Source organism: Arthrobotrys flagrans, assembly GCF_004000055.1.
Source record: "Arthrobotrys flagrans strain CBS H-5679 chromosome Unknown unitig_1, whole genome shotgun sequence".
In the NCBI taxonomy this organism is placed as follows: domain Eukaryota; kingdom Fungi; phylum Ascomycota; class Orbiliomycetes; order Orbiliales; family Orbiliaceae; genus Arthrobotrys; species Arthrobotrys flagrans.
The window spans coordinates 3,344,529-3,359,742 of NW_027137556.1; the positions used below are offsets into that span (position 1 = coordinate 3,344,529).

Below are 15,214 nucleotides of genomic sequence, written 5' to 3' on the forward strand. Positions count from 1 at the left end.
TACAACTAATTCCAAAATAGAAAATTCAGCTAAAGGAGAAAGTTTAGGGGACCAAGGGACGGATATATACGAAGAGTTTGGCTGCGTTTTTGGTGGTAGATTCCGTACTCTTACAACAATTTCGGCATACACAGTATTTCGACAATTGGAGATTCATAAAAAGATGATAGTGGATACCGGCTTCGCCTCAGGCGATATTACTCGGTCATCGGTGGGACCGATATCAAAAATGCTTTATAGGTGGTTTAGATCCCAAAATCTGTCCGGCTGGCCTTTTGACGTCCCTGCCGACTTACCTCTCGAATCGACATCAGAACTCGATAGTTTAATATCTGTTGGTATTTTTGACACAATACAATCATCCCCACAGCATGGAGATTGGGCCGCCCTTTGGGAAATGGCAGTTGTTACTCGCTGTGTATGCAACCAACTCTTTTCCGTTGGTACCATCGAAGATTTATATCTATCTTGCACTCGGATGCCAGTAGAGAAAGGATCTGGCCCGATATAGATCAGTGGGCTCATAGAAGCGCTTTTAAGAGAAATTTCAGATGCGATTTCAAAAAAATTTGTTCAACAAGGGTTATATACTCCTAAAAGCTGGAAGAATTTCGAACGGTGCTCTATCAGTTTTGAAGCATATATATCACTACCAGCTTAGCCACTTTACCGTCGGCGACTGCCACCGATTTCGGAACGAAGTCTTGTTAGGACTCTGGAAGCAATTTTTGGAAAACATCGCAGCTGGGAAACTGCAATTAAAACCGCCGCCACCATTTAGGAGCATTTTCGAGTTATACAGCATCTTTCAAGCATCCGAAAGACCTCATGAGCCTCCGAGGTACTTCCCAAACTCGCATCCAGATTTACAATATCTCATTACGACAAATTTCTCTAACCCTGCAGAATCGGAAAAATACCAGTTGGTGAAGAAAAAGGATGAATATCTTCTTCGAGAATATCTTATTTCACGTCAATGAACTATTCGCAATAAAGAATGGGGAGCGGCGATTAAAATAATCGACCAAATGTTATCTTCAATATACCCCGGCGTCGAGGAGGCAAAACGGTGGTTAGCAGTCAAAGCATATCTCCTAGCCATCACCAAAGACTGGAACGCATCCATAGCCATCCAACAGCTTCTACAGCATGAACCTCTAAACACAAACGACCGCTTTCGCCTCGAAGTATACTTGACAAATGCAATCACAACGTTAGTCCACCAAAGAAACCTCGAAGCTGCCCGAAAATTCTGTTCTGCGGCGATTAAACTTCCTGAATTCGTGGTACTGGAAAACGAACGTGTCTGCGATAGAAAGAATGCGTATATACTTTATGGAATTTTATACCGGTATGCAGAAGGAATAGTTGAAAATAAAGAGGATCATATAAGATGGTTACAAAAGGCACTTTCTGCATGGGGGCAGGGAGGACATCTATTTGAGCCTGGAGCCCCGTTTCATTTTGTTATAGGTCTACTAATATAGTAGCGTCAATAAAGCCACTTTCACTTCCTCCTCCCTGCCTCCCACTCCCAAACTACTCCCCTAATAACCCCCCCAAAATCCCCCTGCCCTCTCCTTTCGATCCCCAACTCCTCATTAACCAACCTCCTCTTCCTCGAAAACGCCTCCCCAACACCATCACTAAACGCTACCGCCCAAATCTCATCCACTAGTCCCATCATATCCCCCCCTTGCACCCTCCTCTCACCCCTCTCCTTCAGCCACCCCGTCGTCCTCTCCACTACCTCCCACGGCCCCTTTTTATCAACTTTATTCAAAACATCAATAATATCCCTTTGACTAACCGTAAAGCTACTAATATAAACCAACTCACCCCCCCACCTCCCCGGTTGAAAACATATCTCAACCGTAGCCCTCGCCACATCCCCCATTCTTGAAACCTCAATCTTCTTCCTCCCAGAATCATAAACCTCCACCGTCCTACTCCCAAATTCAAACCCCATCTCCCCATCCAACAACGTCATTTCAAGAAACGCACCACAAATAACACCCGTATACTCCATCCCTAAAGGACCACCACAGACCCCAACAGCATGCTCAAGCACCTCCCTATTCTGCCTAAACACGCTTACGGAATTCGTAAGTTCCTCGTCACGAGTATCCAATCCGAATTCACCGACCACAAACCGGTTTACACCGACTTTTGAGGCGACCGTAAGCATGAGTTTTTGGTCTAGAAGCGCGTAGGGTGATATTGCGGAGATTATTATATCCTGTCTTGTAAACGCCGTAGCGAGGAAATTGGGGTCTTTGGTGTCGCCTTTGTGGATTTGCACGATTGATGGGTGGGTTGGGAATTTAGCGGTGGAGGTTAAACGGGTTAGGAGAGAGATCGCTAGGGGTTGGGATGGGTGGGTGATGGTGGTTTGGAGGAGCGCGGTTAGGATATGCTGGCCGAGGTCGCCGGTTGCCTATATATTCGATTCAGAATGGTGGTAGTATGTCAAGGGGGGGGTGTGCGTACACCGATGAGAAGGACGTTCTTGAAGTACTCTGTCATAATGCGAATTTGCGTTGTGTGGTATTTTATAGAAGTGTCGACGAAGTCGAGATATTAGGATCTACGGCTTTCTTTTAAGCTTGGGTATTTACAGTAGAGAGAGAGAAGTAGAAAGTTTATATCTTTTAGAAAAAGGTTGTTTCTCATCCAGCCGTCGAGAAATGTGATGATTACATAATTCTCGAATCTAGATCTCGGTATATAAGCTTGCTCTTCGTTTGCCTTCACATGATAAACGTTATGCAAAGATATCGTTGACGTCAAGAAGCAAAGTAAACCCTCTCGGGTATTACTTGTGTTCAATATTCCTTCCTACAGATGGAATTACAGATTGCACTCATATATTAAAAATATTTTCTCAAAATTTGAAGTATATGGTAAATTAAAATAAAAAAGTCCTTCACCCGTCTACTCTCTACTACACACACCCTCCCTTTTCATGGCTCAAGTATACTGTAACAAAAATATTCAAAATAGAATCGAAACTACCAATCCACTCCCATGACGTGCTAAATCCATCGGAAGTAAGCTAACTTATTCCAAAACTCTTCCGGCAGTAGAGGATGCACTTCTGTCCTTTGTCACTGTCTTCCTCAGACCCCTGCCGGCTTGAATCTGGGCAAATAACCCGCTCCTGTCTTGACCTCCGCCACCAATAGGTGGGATTGGGGGGCCACCCATAGGTGGAGGAGGGGGTCCGGGTGGTGGTGGGGGAGGAGCACCTCCTAGTCCCGCCGGCATTGGGGGGGGTGGTGGAGGCGGGGGTGGCATGCCCATGATTGGCGGTGCAGGTGGTCCTGTTGGAGAGAAGGCCGGTGGGCTAGTTGGGGAAACCACGGTTGCTGGCGACGCTCTGGGAAGTCCGAGACCGCCGAAGAACTGGCTTGCCAACTCTGCAGCACCTTTTCGTCCCACTTCTTCTTCGTCGTCATCTGCATCATTGTTATCGTCGCCGCTAACGACAGACCAATCATCATCATCCTTGGTCCCGTATCGTGGGATCTTGGGTGGTGGTGGAGCAGGTGTGGTGAATTTGTGGAATGGATTGTGAGAAACTTCAGAGGAAGGTGGTTGTGGAGATGTTACAGATGAGGAGGAAGCAGATCCATTAGATCCGATCTTTCGGAAGAAGGGGTTGGTTTCTGCGGCAGCAACAGTCTCTGTTTGCGTAGCAGCAGGCGGGGGAGGAGGAGGCGGTGATGCAACCTTTGGGGCTGGTGCATTCCATGACTCTTCTGGCTTTTCCTTTGTTGGGGTGATTTGCTGTGGACCTTCATCGTCAGAGGAAGATTCCTCTTCCGGTTGCTGTTGTTGATCACGTAGTCGTCTATTCGAAGGGATGTTAGCAACTGTTATGGCCGTGACAAAACTTCGAGATACATACCTTTCCTCTGCCTCGGCTTTCTCGAGCTCGGCCCTCATTGCAGCAAGTCGCTTGGCTCGCTCATCGTTTGCGGCCTTCTTCTTAGCGGCTTCAGCCTTCCTCAACTTCTCCTGCTGGCTTTGCTGCTCCAAAGCCTTGATACGATTGCGAGCCTCCTGTTGTTGCCTGATAATTTCCTCTTCTTCTCGACGTTCTTCCTCCCTAATGTATAGTTAGCACTCGAATGCCACCAAATCGATCATATACAAGAAATGGAACATACTCTAATCTCAATCTCTCAGCTTCCTGCTCCTCCTGCTCTCTCCTCTGCGCCTCCTCCTGTGCTAACCTTGCGTTATCTGGCTTCGATGGCGCAGGCTTCGCTCGTGGAGCTGGCGGTGGCGGTTTCTTAGCCTCGACGATGGGTGGTCCGAAGTCCGCAGCAAGCTTCTTCTGCCTCTCATCTTCCCGCCTTGCAGCTTCTTCATCGGCTTGCTTTCTCTTTTCTTCTCTCTCTTTCTTTTCCCTTTCGAGTCGTTGGGCCTTAGATTCCATTGGCGAAGAAGATCGTGCAATTCCAAATTCTGCCATTTTCGCTGCCATCCTTTCCTCAGCCTGGCGTTTAATTCTTGCTGCACGATCCTCCACCGCAGAAGGTGCCCCTCTTGAGTAATCAGATGCCCTAGGAGTCGCAGATCTGGAAGGAGGGCTTGCATCCCGTGTACCTCGATCTTCAATGGCATACTTGGGCGTAGGTCGTCTGTCATCCACCACATCCCGCCTACGGCTCCTATTATTCTTGCTCGACCTCTCAAGTTCGTAAATAAAGTCCCTAACCTCCTCTTCAACTCCCAAGCCCTCCTCCCACCGTCTCTTCTCGTGCTCGTTCGAAGATGAACTCTCGACACCATCGCCGCTACGCAGGGTATCCTCAATCGTGGTCTTCAACTCTTCACTCGTATCTTCGATATCTCTAATCATTCTCTCGAACCGTTCCTTCTCATCCCGAGCTCTATTCGTCTCATCTGCCAATCTCCTGGCAGCCTCTTCCTCACCACGGCCACTAGCATCAACAGGCGCCGGCTTCCCCGTCAACTCCGCCATCCTGGCTTGCATCCTAGCTCTAGCCCTAGCCTTTGATCTATCAGACTCTGTAATCGTTCCTCCGGGGCCGGTGCCAATAATATGCGCCGAAGAATCCGGGAAGGCCTTCGCATCCTTCAACCTGAACAACTCCAGCTTGGTTTCCATAATTCCCCTCTCAGCCTTCCTGATCTTGGAAGTAAGATCAGGCAATCTGTCGGTGAGATTTTGCAGCTGTCTCTTCAACTGCCTTTTCTCCGCCCCAGCGTCGGCGCTTCGAAGTCCGGCATTAGGATGCGCATCTATATCCTCTTGCACTCTCCGAATCCTCCTGTACAGATCATCGGCATCACGCCTATCCCGTCGATCAAGCACAGCATCCTCCTCATTCTGGTCTTCATCTTTGATGTCAATAGCATCCAACAAAATCTGTTTCTCTCTAACCTTCTTCTTCAACTGATCGACGGTAAGCTCCTCGCTCCGCGGGGCAGGCGATGGCGTCCTACCGCCGCCACCGGCTCGCCTACGAGCGCTACTTTGGTATCCGACTTCATCGTCATTATTTCTGAACAACGTTGCATCCTTCCTAACTTCCTGGATGCCACTGGACTTAAACGACCTGTTCTTCATCATACTGACACCGGTAGCTTGAGGTAACAAGTTCGCTCCTGTGGTCCTCCTAATCTCTGCATCTGCCTTCAAGTAATTCTTAACGGTATTAACCGAATCCGTAAAACCTCGCGTAGAGGGTGGGATAAGTTCTGGCGGTAGTCGCGCCGGTATTTCATTCCCCTGTAATTTTCTATAAATCAAGTGCATCGCAACCGCAAACTCGTCACGGTCTAGACGCCCTTTATTCCCAGGATCCGATAACGTCCAGATTCGTTCCAAATCGCCTCTGTCAACACCGGATTGACTAAAAATCTCAATTGCCTGTGAACCGGCGATGAACCCCTTTTTGAGACCGTCCCAAGCGCTGAAAATATTGTCGTAGATTGACTTCTCATCCTTGGTGATTGCCCAGGGAACCTTGGCGTTACCCGTCAGACCGGTGGTTGTGAAACCGCCTTGATGTCCTCCAGCATTGGGCATCATGCGGGCCCCAAGAGCTTCAATACCGGGTAAACCACCAGCAGGAGCATTGACGAACCCCCATTGGCCCGGGCGACCAGTTGGTTGAGCCTGGAGCGCGGAGAGGGTGTTGCCGGGGTTGAGATTACTGGTGAATTGAGAGGGTATTGATGGAACACTCGGATTGAGCAGGCTGCTCCCAGCGGTACGGCCAATGCTGCCGGTTTGTTGGTAGCCGGTGATCTGCGGGTTAAGATTAATTGAAGGGACTAGCCCCGAGCTTTGTTGGAAGCCGGAAGGTTGAGGCGGCAAGCCTGTTGGTTGTGAGGATATCTGCAGCTGACTTAATGCTGCTAGGTTTGATTGGTGAGTTTGCTGTTGCTGTTGAGGAGCCGGTGGCGAGATTGTAATGCTTCGTTCAGGTTGAGGAGGTGGAGTCGGTACGGGTGAGGCTGAGAACTTGGGTACGTTGGTTTGTCTCGGCTCATCGGGAACTGTGTCTGGAACGGCAAAGGAGATAATATCAACCATGCTGGAGACCTCGTTCAGGATCTTCTCAGGGAGCGTTGATGGTAGCGATTGGCCGGATCTTGCAACATTACAGAGCCACATTGCCACGGCGAATTCGGGGAACATAAGATGACCGGACTTCGTAGTGTCGGAGAGACCCCATATGATCTCCAAAGTTGAGCCTGGAAGGCCGGAGCGGAGAAGTATCTCTTTAGCAGTATTTCCGGAGAGAGCCTGGCCATCTTGTACGCCGGCTTTGAACAACTGCTCGAACTTGGCTTGATCGGCAGCTGTGATAAATGTTAGGCGTATGTTTGGAATCTTGACTTGGGCCTTCTTTGCAGATGATGCACCAGGAGTAGGAGTAGGAGCTGTCGGCGTCTGTGGTGGCAGTTGAGATTGCTGTTGCTGTTGGAACTGGCTCGGCATCTGAGGGACCGGAGGGACATTTCCAAAGCCTCCTGGAACACCTGGGGCCCCTGTCGGTTGAGGGACGAAGCCGGTGTATTGTGTACTCAATGGCATATGGGGATTGCCATAGCCGGTAGGTTGAGGCATGAATCCGCCTTGATATCCTGTCTGCTGAGGAGGCAGCTGACCGGGGATACCGAGGCCACCGCCATATTGCTGCTGCTGCTGCTGCTGTTGTTGTTGATATTGGCCCTGGCCGTACTGCTGCTGCTGGTTCGGCTGCTGGCCATACTGGCCTGGATTGCCATACATTGCGAAAAAGGTTTTATCTGTTGTGAGCCAGGTCTATCGGATGGCGAAGAAGATGGGATTGGTAGAAGGTAGAGGAGAAGGGGTGAGGTATAGCGAGGGAATTACGGATGCTCGTTACAATGCAGATATAAAAGCTGATAAGGACGCGTGGACAGGGAAAATACAAGGAAACAAAGGCGGAAGCTAATAGCAAGTGAAGAATCCACGAAGCCCTTAAGGCTGTGCATTCGTAGATGGGTGGATGGTGGTGGTGATGATGAGGATGAGGAGTCGTTAGCTGTGGTAGGGAGTGCAATTACGAGGCCCCGGAAGCAGGCAGCCAAAGCGGGAACAGGACGGCCAATCCCAAGTCTTGGCACCGCAGCGTCAACGTCCCCAGGATTATCTTCCCGGGGGGTTTCAGCCAACACACAATAAACCACAAACTCGTTATATAACATTTGCATTCGTGTCGCCATAGCTATGCATCTGCCAAACAACTATGCATCTATGCATGAGACAGACCTAACTAGCCCTGTCATGTTTGCTAAATGGCTTGCCATACTAACATTAGTTCAGTTTGGTTTCAGGACGGGGGCTGGGCTACCAGAACATCATTCTACTAGGACAGAGTAGCTAGTAGTTATAGTTAGTAGTTTCGAGATGTCGACGGAGGCTGAGCCGCCAAATTCACAAAACAAGTGGGAAATCATCTATCTTGAAACCAAGTACGTTTTTACATGTTAAAACTATAACTATGCTATTTTATATCCAATTAGTTTGTACAAACTGACATGCATACAGATCGCCATCTTCTGGTGGTTAATGCTGGGCAATGTACCTAACGTCGATCGGGAACGTGTCCTGTTAATTAATGCCATAACTTTGAACTCAAAACGCATGAACATCTGCCTCAATACGCAGTTGCACTTTAATGAATGGTCGGTCTTGAAATCTTAGGGACAAGGGGCTAACGATCGGCCGTGAACAATAAGAATCTAAATATTATTTCTCGCATGCATGCGCGAAGTACTCATGAAGTTACACCCATCGATCGTAGATAGATATTTTGACTACCTATACTGATTAATTCAAAAAATCACAATTGCAACCTTACAATCAGGAAACAAAATCGTTCCGCCCAATAGAAAACAAAGAATTGCAAAACTATTTCAGACATGCGAAAAAAAGACCGCAGCTAGCGCAGCTCATGATGAAATCAACTACGATGGCTTCTCCAAATCCCCAGTTCCTCCTTGATTCGCCATTCCCCGTTTCGTTTCCGATCGGCCGTCGACAGCCTCCCTCTGTCCTTGCGGTAAAGCCCCAAGCTCCCGCTTGGCGATGAATCCGCCAGAAGACGAACCTCCCCCACCAGGCCCCTGACCGCCGTTATTCCAAAAATAACTATCATGATCATAAGAATCACGATCCACACCCTTCCCTTTACCCTGACTCGACCTGTGAACCCACTCGAGCTTCCCAAGATCAATGATATTACCATATTCGTCGAGTAGATCTGGCCCATATAGATACTCATCTCCGTCCCCTTCAGCCGGATCAACATCATCATCTTCATCTGCATAAGTATAGCCACTCGAAGTTGAGGCTGGATCCTCAGGCACAAAATATATAGGATCCTCCGTAAAACTCATAGGATCGAGTCCAGGGGGAAGGTATCTCCATCCAGGGTTAGTATTCCGGACCGAATGTGGGATTTGGTTGAGTGCGGGTTGGATTTCTTCATAAGTATATGTTCGGCCCGGGGCCCCGGGCAGACTTATATAGTTCGTTTTTAAGACTGTGGTACAAGTGCAACCTACCGCGCAAGACATCGACGGGTCAGACAAGGTTGCAACGCCTCGATGATATTAATCCAATCTATTCGGATGCAAAGGGGCACATCTTACCGAAAAAATATGTACAAACATGCGGCATCCGAGCAGCCCTACACCCGTGATCATACCTCCAATTTGGGGGTTCAGGGGACATTTCACCTGTCTCCTGATCACATCGGCAGGATGTGCATTTCTTTTGCTTCCATCGAACAGCCTCGAAAAGCGGAACATCATCTCCGTTATATTGCCACTCCTTGTAACCCTCAACAAAGGGCTCGATCTCACTGTCCCATTCCTTCTGAGTCATACCGTGTTCAGGGGGATTTATAGTTCGTTGACCCTCAAGGATCGGTATAAGCACCTCGCCAGTGAGATAGGGGATAGTCTTGCACATAATTCTCAATTTCCCCGCCTTATAAAATATCTTAGGTGTAATGACACGTTTATTAGCCGAGATTTCGGCAGCGGGGTCCGAAATGGCTGTTCCGGTAGCGTCTATGCCTGATGCTGTTGTGCTCGCGCTCGGGATGGCATCGGTAGTGACGACCGTGCTGATGCTTAGAGTCCTCACCGGCTCTCCGGTAGACATCGAGACCCCGCAGCCAGATATATTGATTGCATTCGCATTCGCGGTGCAGGTCGCTTGTCCAGTGTGGTTTTCGTCGATTATCCAAGTGGTGTCAGTGGGGGTAGAAAAGTTTAACGTCCCGGATACGGACTTGCCGGTCGATGGGGTACCGGTAAACGTGGCTCTCGCATCCGGAGCTGATGCTTTTGTGTGATTTGCCCGAGAAACCGGTGATGATATGACCCCGGAGATGGCGGCTAAAGATAATAAAACAACGAAGGATTTAGGATGAGTAGGACGGAGGATCCGGAGTTTAGAAAAATAAAAGGGTCCCATGGTCCGGGATACCAGGGTCACACGTAGATAGTATAGATTCAAGTCTATACAAGTATGCAGTAATTGGTACGTATAAGCGAATGGGCTGGCAAGCGCTGAGGAAGGATGAATTGCAATAAAGACGAAAGAAATCTGCAGCCCCGGCCTCATCAATCATTTAATAAATACCCTAAGAGCAGTCTAGTATTGTCTCGTAGGTGCTGTCCCACCAAAATGAAATGTGTTCCAGATCCCTGAAAGTTTTAATATACTAGTAGCCATCAACGGCATACCGTACACGGACTCTGTTATATATAGGTGGCTCGGTCTGTCACCCGTAATTCCAACATCAATAGATATTGCATAGCACCATACTCTCGAATGGAAGTACTGCGCCAAAAACACGGCGTCTATTGATACGGTATTAATAGGGACTTTTCGTCACAAGATGGTACTACAGCATTCGATCCAGATTAGGACGGTATTAAAAAGTGAAAGTTTACTAGCAATTCGGATTGAAACGGCATTCAAAACACCACAGTACATTATTGACCCAACGTTAAGTACTTAAATAGTATCATGTTACTATACACCTGTCCATTATTTGTGAGCTGCTGTAGATGAAAGTACCTAGTATAAACAAGTAGCTCACATTCTACTGTTAACTGACAGCTCAAACTTGTTTACGATTGTCTCTCGGGTGGAAAACGTTTATACCTCAAATCCGTGTTGCAAGTTGGTGGATGTTGTAATTTTACCCCTGCAAGTTGCACAGGCTCGAGACCAATCCCCAGTGTGGTGATGTTAACCGGTACCGGAGCGGGTATTCAAACGTCTTCCCGAAGCCCGCAATAATATATACTAGTACTGTCAAATACGTAGAATAAATGCAATGCAGGGCGTGCAGAGCTAGAGGGGTCGCACAACGGCCGCCGTGATCGATCCTATCGCATTCTCTTTTCCGCAAATCTTGCAGGCGAAAAAAAAATCTTTTTCTTGTTCTGTTTTCGATTTTATTTCCTTTTAAAATCTCATTTCTAATATTTATACTCGAGGAGCTGTCGTGGTACAACGTTAATTTGTTTAACTAACAGCTAAGTTTGGGAGGCAGTGGGACAAGCCGTCCGAACGTTTTTTTTTCTCGAGTCCGCTTCCCTTCACCTAGTTTGAAAAAATTAGGCTTTCGAACCCAACCCTTCGAGTATCAGAATCAATTGCATCGTTGAAACAACCACCGAAATGGACGCAGAAGGCGAAGTAGAACAAAGACCAAGGACCGGTTCGTATTCTATCCATCATTCATCTGCTCGAGTTTCCTCTGTTCCGCATCTCGTTTTTCGCATCTGATGATGCCCCTCTTTGGTGCTTTGGTCGCTGCCCCACCATACCATACAATACATTTCAGGTGCCCCTCCATGTGATCATTGCCGTTCACCACAAGGCTTATAACGGAAGGAGCCTTCCTCCCCGCCATTTCATTCTTGCTTTATCTTCTTTTTTTACAAGGACAAAAGAAAGAAAGGAGTTTTAGTTGAAATTATTTTTTGCATTTTACTTTACCCTCTGTTCTGGAATTTTTTTTTGGTCGTTCTTGGCAGTAGCTGCTCCGGGAAATGCTAACGATGCGATGCGACAGCAATCCTCTCCGTCTATGACAAAACCGGTCTCCTCGACCTCACTAAAGGTCTTCGGGACAATGGCATCCGCCTGCTCGCCAGCGGCGGTACCGCTCGAATGATCCGTGAAGCCGGTTTCGATGTTGAGTATGATACCTCTTTCTACCGTCTTCCCCAAGGGTATATATTCTAATTATGTCATACATAGGGATGTCTCCGCTATCACTCACGCCCCCGAAATGCTCGGTGGCCGTGTTAAAACCCTCCACCCCACCGTTCACGCCGGGATCCTCGCCCGAGACCTCGAATCCGACGACCGAGATCTCCAAGAGCAGGGAATCGACAAGGTCGACTTTGTAGTCTGCAACCTCTACCCTTTCAAGGAAACTATTAATAAGATCAACGTTACCATTGAGGAAGCCGTGGAGGAAATCGATATTGGTGGTGTCACTCTCATCCGTGCTGCTGCTAAAAACCACTCCCGTGTCACTATCCTCTCCGATCCAAGGGACTACCCTGCTTTCCTTGAGGAACTTCATTCGCAAGGTGGAGTTCAAGAGTCCAGCCGTAAGCAGTATGCTCTCAAGGCTTTCGAACACACCGCCGACTATGATGCTGCTATCTCTGAGTTCTTCAGGAAGAAGTACGCCGGTAATGGTGTTAAGCAACTTACTCTCCGTTATGGCGCAAATCCACACCAGAAGCCTGCTCAGGCTTACACTTCTCTCGGAAACCTGCCATTCAAGGTTCTTGCCGGTGCACCGGGTTACATCAACCTTCTCGACGCTTTAAACGCCTGGCCACTTGTCAAGGAGCTTAAGCAAAGCTTGGGACTTCCTGCTGCCGCTTCGTTCAAGCATGTTTCTCCAGCCGGTGCAGCGGTTGGTGTCCCTCTTAGCGATGTTGAGAAGAAAGTCTACTTTGTCGACGACATTGTCGGCATTGACGAAAGCAAGGTCGCCACCGCCTATGCCAGAGCTAGAGGTGCAGACCGAATGAGCAGCTTCGGAGACTGGATCGCCATCAGCGACGAAGTCGACCTTCCGACTGCCAAGATCATCAACAGGGAAGTCAGCGATGGTATCATTGCCCCGGGATATACACCTGAGGCTCTTGCGATCTTGAAGGCCAAGAAGGGTGGGAAATACACAATCTTGGAGATCGACGAGTCCTATACTGTATGAAAATTGCCCGTTCCGTTTGAATATTTTACATCTAGCTAACCAGCAATAGCCCGGTCCCGTCGAAAGTCGTACCGTCTACGGCGTCACCCTCTCCCAGCAGCGTAACGACGTCAAAATCACCCCTCGCACTTTCTCCAACATACACACTCCAAACGCCGAACCTCTCTCCGAATCCGCCCTCATCGACCTCACCGTCGCTACCATCGCCCTCAAATTCACCCAATCGAACTCCGTCTGCTACGCCAAGAACGGTATGGTTGTCGGTCTTGGTGCTGGCCAACAGAGTCGTATCCATTGTACCCGTCTCGCGGGTGATAAGGTTGACAACTGGTGGATGAGACAAAACCCCAGAGTTTTGGCATTGAAGTGGAAGAAGAGCACGAAGAGGCCAGAGAAGAGCAATGCCATTGATCTGTTGGTTACCGGACAAATTCCTGAGGACGGCCCGGAGAAGGTTGCGTTTGAAGGTGTATTCGAGGAGGTTCCGGAACCTTTCTCGAAGGAGGAGAGGAAGGAATGGATGGCGCAGTTGGAGGGTGTTGCTTGCTCGAGTGATGCTTTCGTAAGTTTCTTACCTCTCTAATTTTTTTGGTTTTCTTGAAATAGGTATGCTAACCGTTCATAGTTCCCATTCTCGGACAACGTCTATAGGGCTGCGAGGTCGGGAGTCAAGTACCTTGCCGCCCCAGGAGGGTCGGTCAACGACAAGGTTGTTCAGGATGCAGCTGAGCAGTGTGGAATTGTCTTTGTAGAGCAGAGCACAAGATTGTTCCATCACTAAATGTCTCTTGTTCTTAAAACAAAAAAAAAATCTCATGTTGATCAAGATAGCCGAGTCTAAATATGTTGATATAGCGCATAACCCCCTGGGAGGATGAATTGATATCTTTTCGAGCTAGTTGATTGACGGTATCCGTGCGTCGACTTTTGCAATTGGCCGTTTTGTAGAGCCTACAGCTTGTGGTTCATAGGTCCTAGGGGTTGTAATGAATGCTAGGGAAAGGCCGACTGTTGCACGTTGGGCTTTTCTTCGTCGGGCTCTGGTAACGATGGGGGTCCGGGTCGGCTTAAGCTGGCAAATGGCCTCGACACTACGATAGACTCCCCCTCAGCAAGAGCATCCGGCCGCATGGCCATTTTGAGATCTAAAAGTTGCACCATCTTCGTCGTAAATGCGAAATACCGATTCGACTTTCGGCCGTCAAAATCGTCATGTGACTTCGTATGAATGGGGAAGTCCGGTCAAATGATTACTTTGACAGCTTAAATGTATAGTAAAGTCGGCGGCTGCGGTTCATGGTGCCTTGGTTCTGGTTGTCAAAATCATCACATGATATGGATCAATAATTTATATTTTCCAAGGAGAGGCCTGGCCACGTGATCATTTAAGGCACCTTAGTTCTGGCCGTCGAAACCGTCATATGATTTCACTACTATTATAAACTCATGGAGCCGTTTCCACGTTGTATTTTTTGTGTTGCATTCCATATTCATGTCAACGTCCGACCGTAGAATTCAAATCGAAATAGCTTAGCTAAGTCGGCTTTGCATTTATTAGATCTGTAAGGTATTCTAATGCCAGGCCAGTCATATAGCGAGATTGTGTCCCCGTTATGACTATTCATTCATCAGCAAATGCTATGATCACAATTGCACAAGCCCCAACTTGCAACGAAAATCTATATCATTCGTTGATCTATAATATACCGTGGCTGTGGAGATTACAGTGAGGCTGGAGATCCTCAGCCTTCCCGAACCGTGTGGCGGATTGCAGAACTGGACCAAGCTGCTGGAGAAAAAAAAAAAAAAAAAAAAAAAACGTGGTTGTACGGGCCTGCAGGATGAGATCAGAGTTATACACCTCTGATACTTCTACTGACCTCCAAACTAATAGATACCGCAGTATGATGCGTATGATGCTAACTTGGGTATCAAGGTCATGCGGCGCCAGCTCTAGCACATTGGCAAGCTTGAAGCTGTCCCCGCGAGGGTACTGCCGCTGCCTCAGCTAGCATTCAAGGCTGAGGGAAAAACATGTACATCCGAACCGCTGGTGTAGACACGTACATGTACCGTACATGTATCTACTCATCTGCAGATACTTTTTTTATAACAAAGGCGCATGAAAAGTTGATACCATACACCCCTGCAGCCCACCACAGCCATGGGTCGCGGTCGTCGAGTTTGCACCCACAGACAATCACCCAATCTCCGAATTTGTTAAGAAATCACAAGGATAGAAGTTAGCTGCATACACACCCTTTCCTCATGACGCTGGTTTGCTAGCGTGACCGCATCGGTACCTGTCGATGTTTTACCCTCCGGTTCCAAAAGGGAAAATCGCGTGAACCGGGGGTAGGGAGGGGGATTTAATTTTTTTTCCTTTCTTTCTAAAGACTCCTTTCCTTTCTTCTCTAGACTTCATTTTTTTCTCGATA

General features: G+C 48.1%; 4 protein-coding genes across 5 annotated transcripts; 1 reads left to right on the forward strand and 3 right to left on the reverse strand.

Annotated features, from left to right (window-relative positions):
- Positions 1-1,507: 1,507 nt before the first annotated feature.
- DFL_009006 (uncharacterized protein) lies at positions 1,508-2,526 on the reverse strand (the record flags this gene model as incomplete). 2 transcript variants are annotated; one of them, XM_067638824.1, is made up of 2 exons in its annotated part: positions 1,508-2,416; positions 2,491-2,526. In XM_067638824.1, the coding sequence occupies 2 exons, from the start codon at positions 2,524-2,526 to the stop codon at positions 1,508-1,510; spliced, it is 945 nt and encodes a 314-aa protein (XP_067486673.1). The 2 variants fall into 2 exon arrangements, with proteins under 2 accessions (XP_067486673.1, XP_067486674.1); XM_067638825.1 differs by having other exon boundaries at positions 1,508-2,437.
- Positions 2,527-3,060: 534 nt separating this feature from the next.
- DFL_009007 (uncharacterized protein) lies at positions 3,061-7,276 on the reverse strand (the record flags this gene model as incomplete). The annotated part of the gene is made up of 3 exons (XM_067638826.1): positions 3,061-3,853; positions 3,911-4,111; positions 4,173-7,276. 3 exons carry the CDS (start codon positions 7,274-7,276, stop codon positions 3,061-3,063), a joined length of 4,098 nt encoding a protein of 1,365 aa, XP_067486675.1.
- Positions 7,277-8,478: 1,202 nt separating this feature from the next.
- DFL_009008 (uncharacterized protein) lies at positions 8,479-9,997 on the reverse strand (the record flags this gene model as incomplete). The annotated part of the gene is made up of 2 exons (XM_067638827.1): positions 8,479-9,074; positions 9,253-9,997. 2 exons carry the CDS (start codon positions 9,995-9,997, stop codon positions 8,479-8,481), a joined length of 1,341 nt encoding a protein of 446 aa, XP_067486676.1.
- A 1,218-nt stretch (positions 9,998-11,215) lies between these two features.
- On the forward strand, positions 11,216-13,557 carry DFL_009009 (uncharacterized protein; the record flags this gene model as incomplete). Its single annotated transcript, XM_067638828.1, has 5 exons — positions 11,216-11,255; positions 11,613-11,739; positions 11,801-12,770; positions 12,826-13,338; positions 13,402-13,557. The coding sequence occupies 5 exons, from the start codon at positions 11,216-11,218 to the stop codon at positions 13,555-13,557; spliced, it is 1,806 nt and encodes a 601-aa protein (XP_067486677.1).
- Between the last annotated feature and the right edge of the window lie 1,657 nt (positions 13,558-15,214).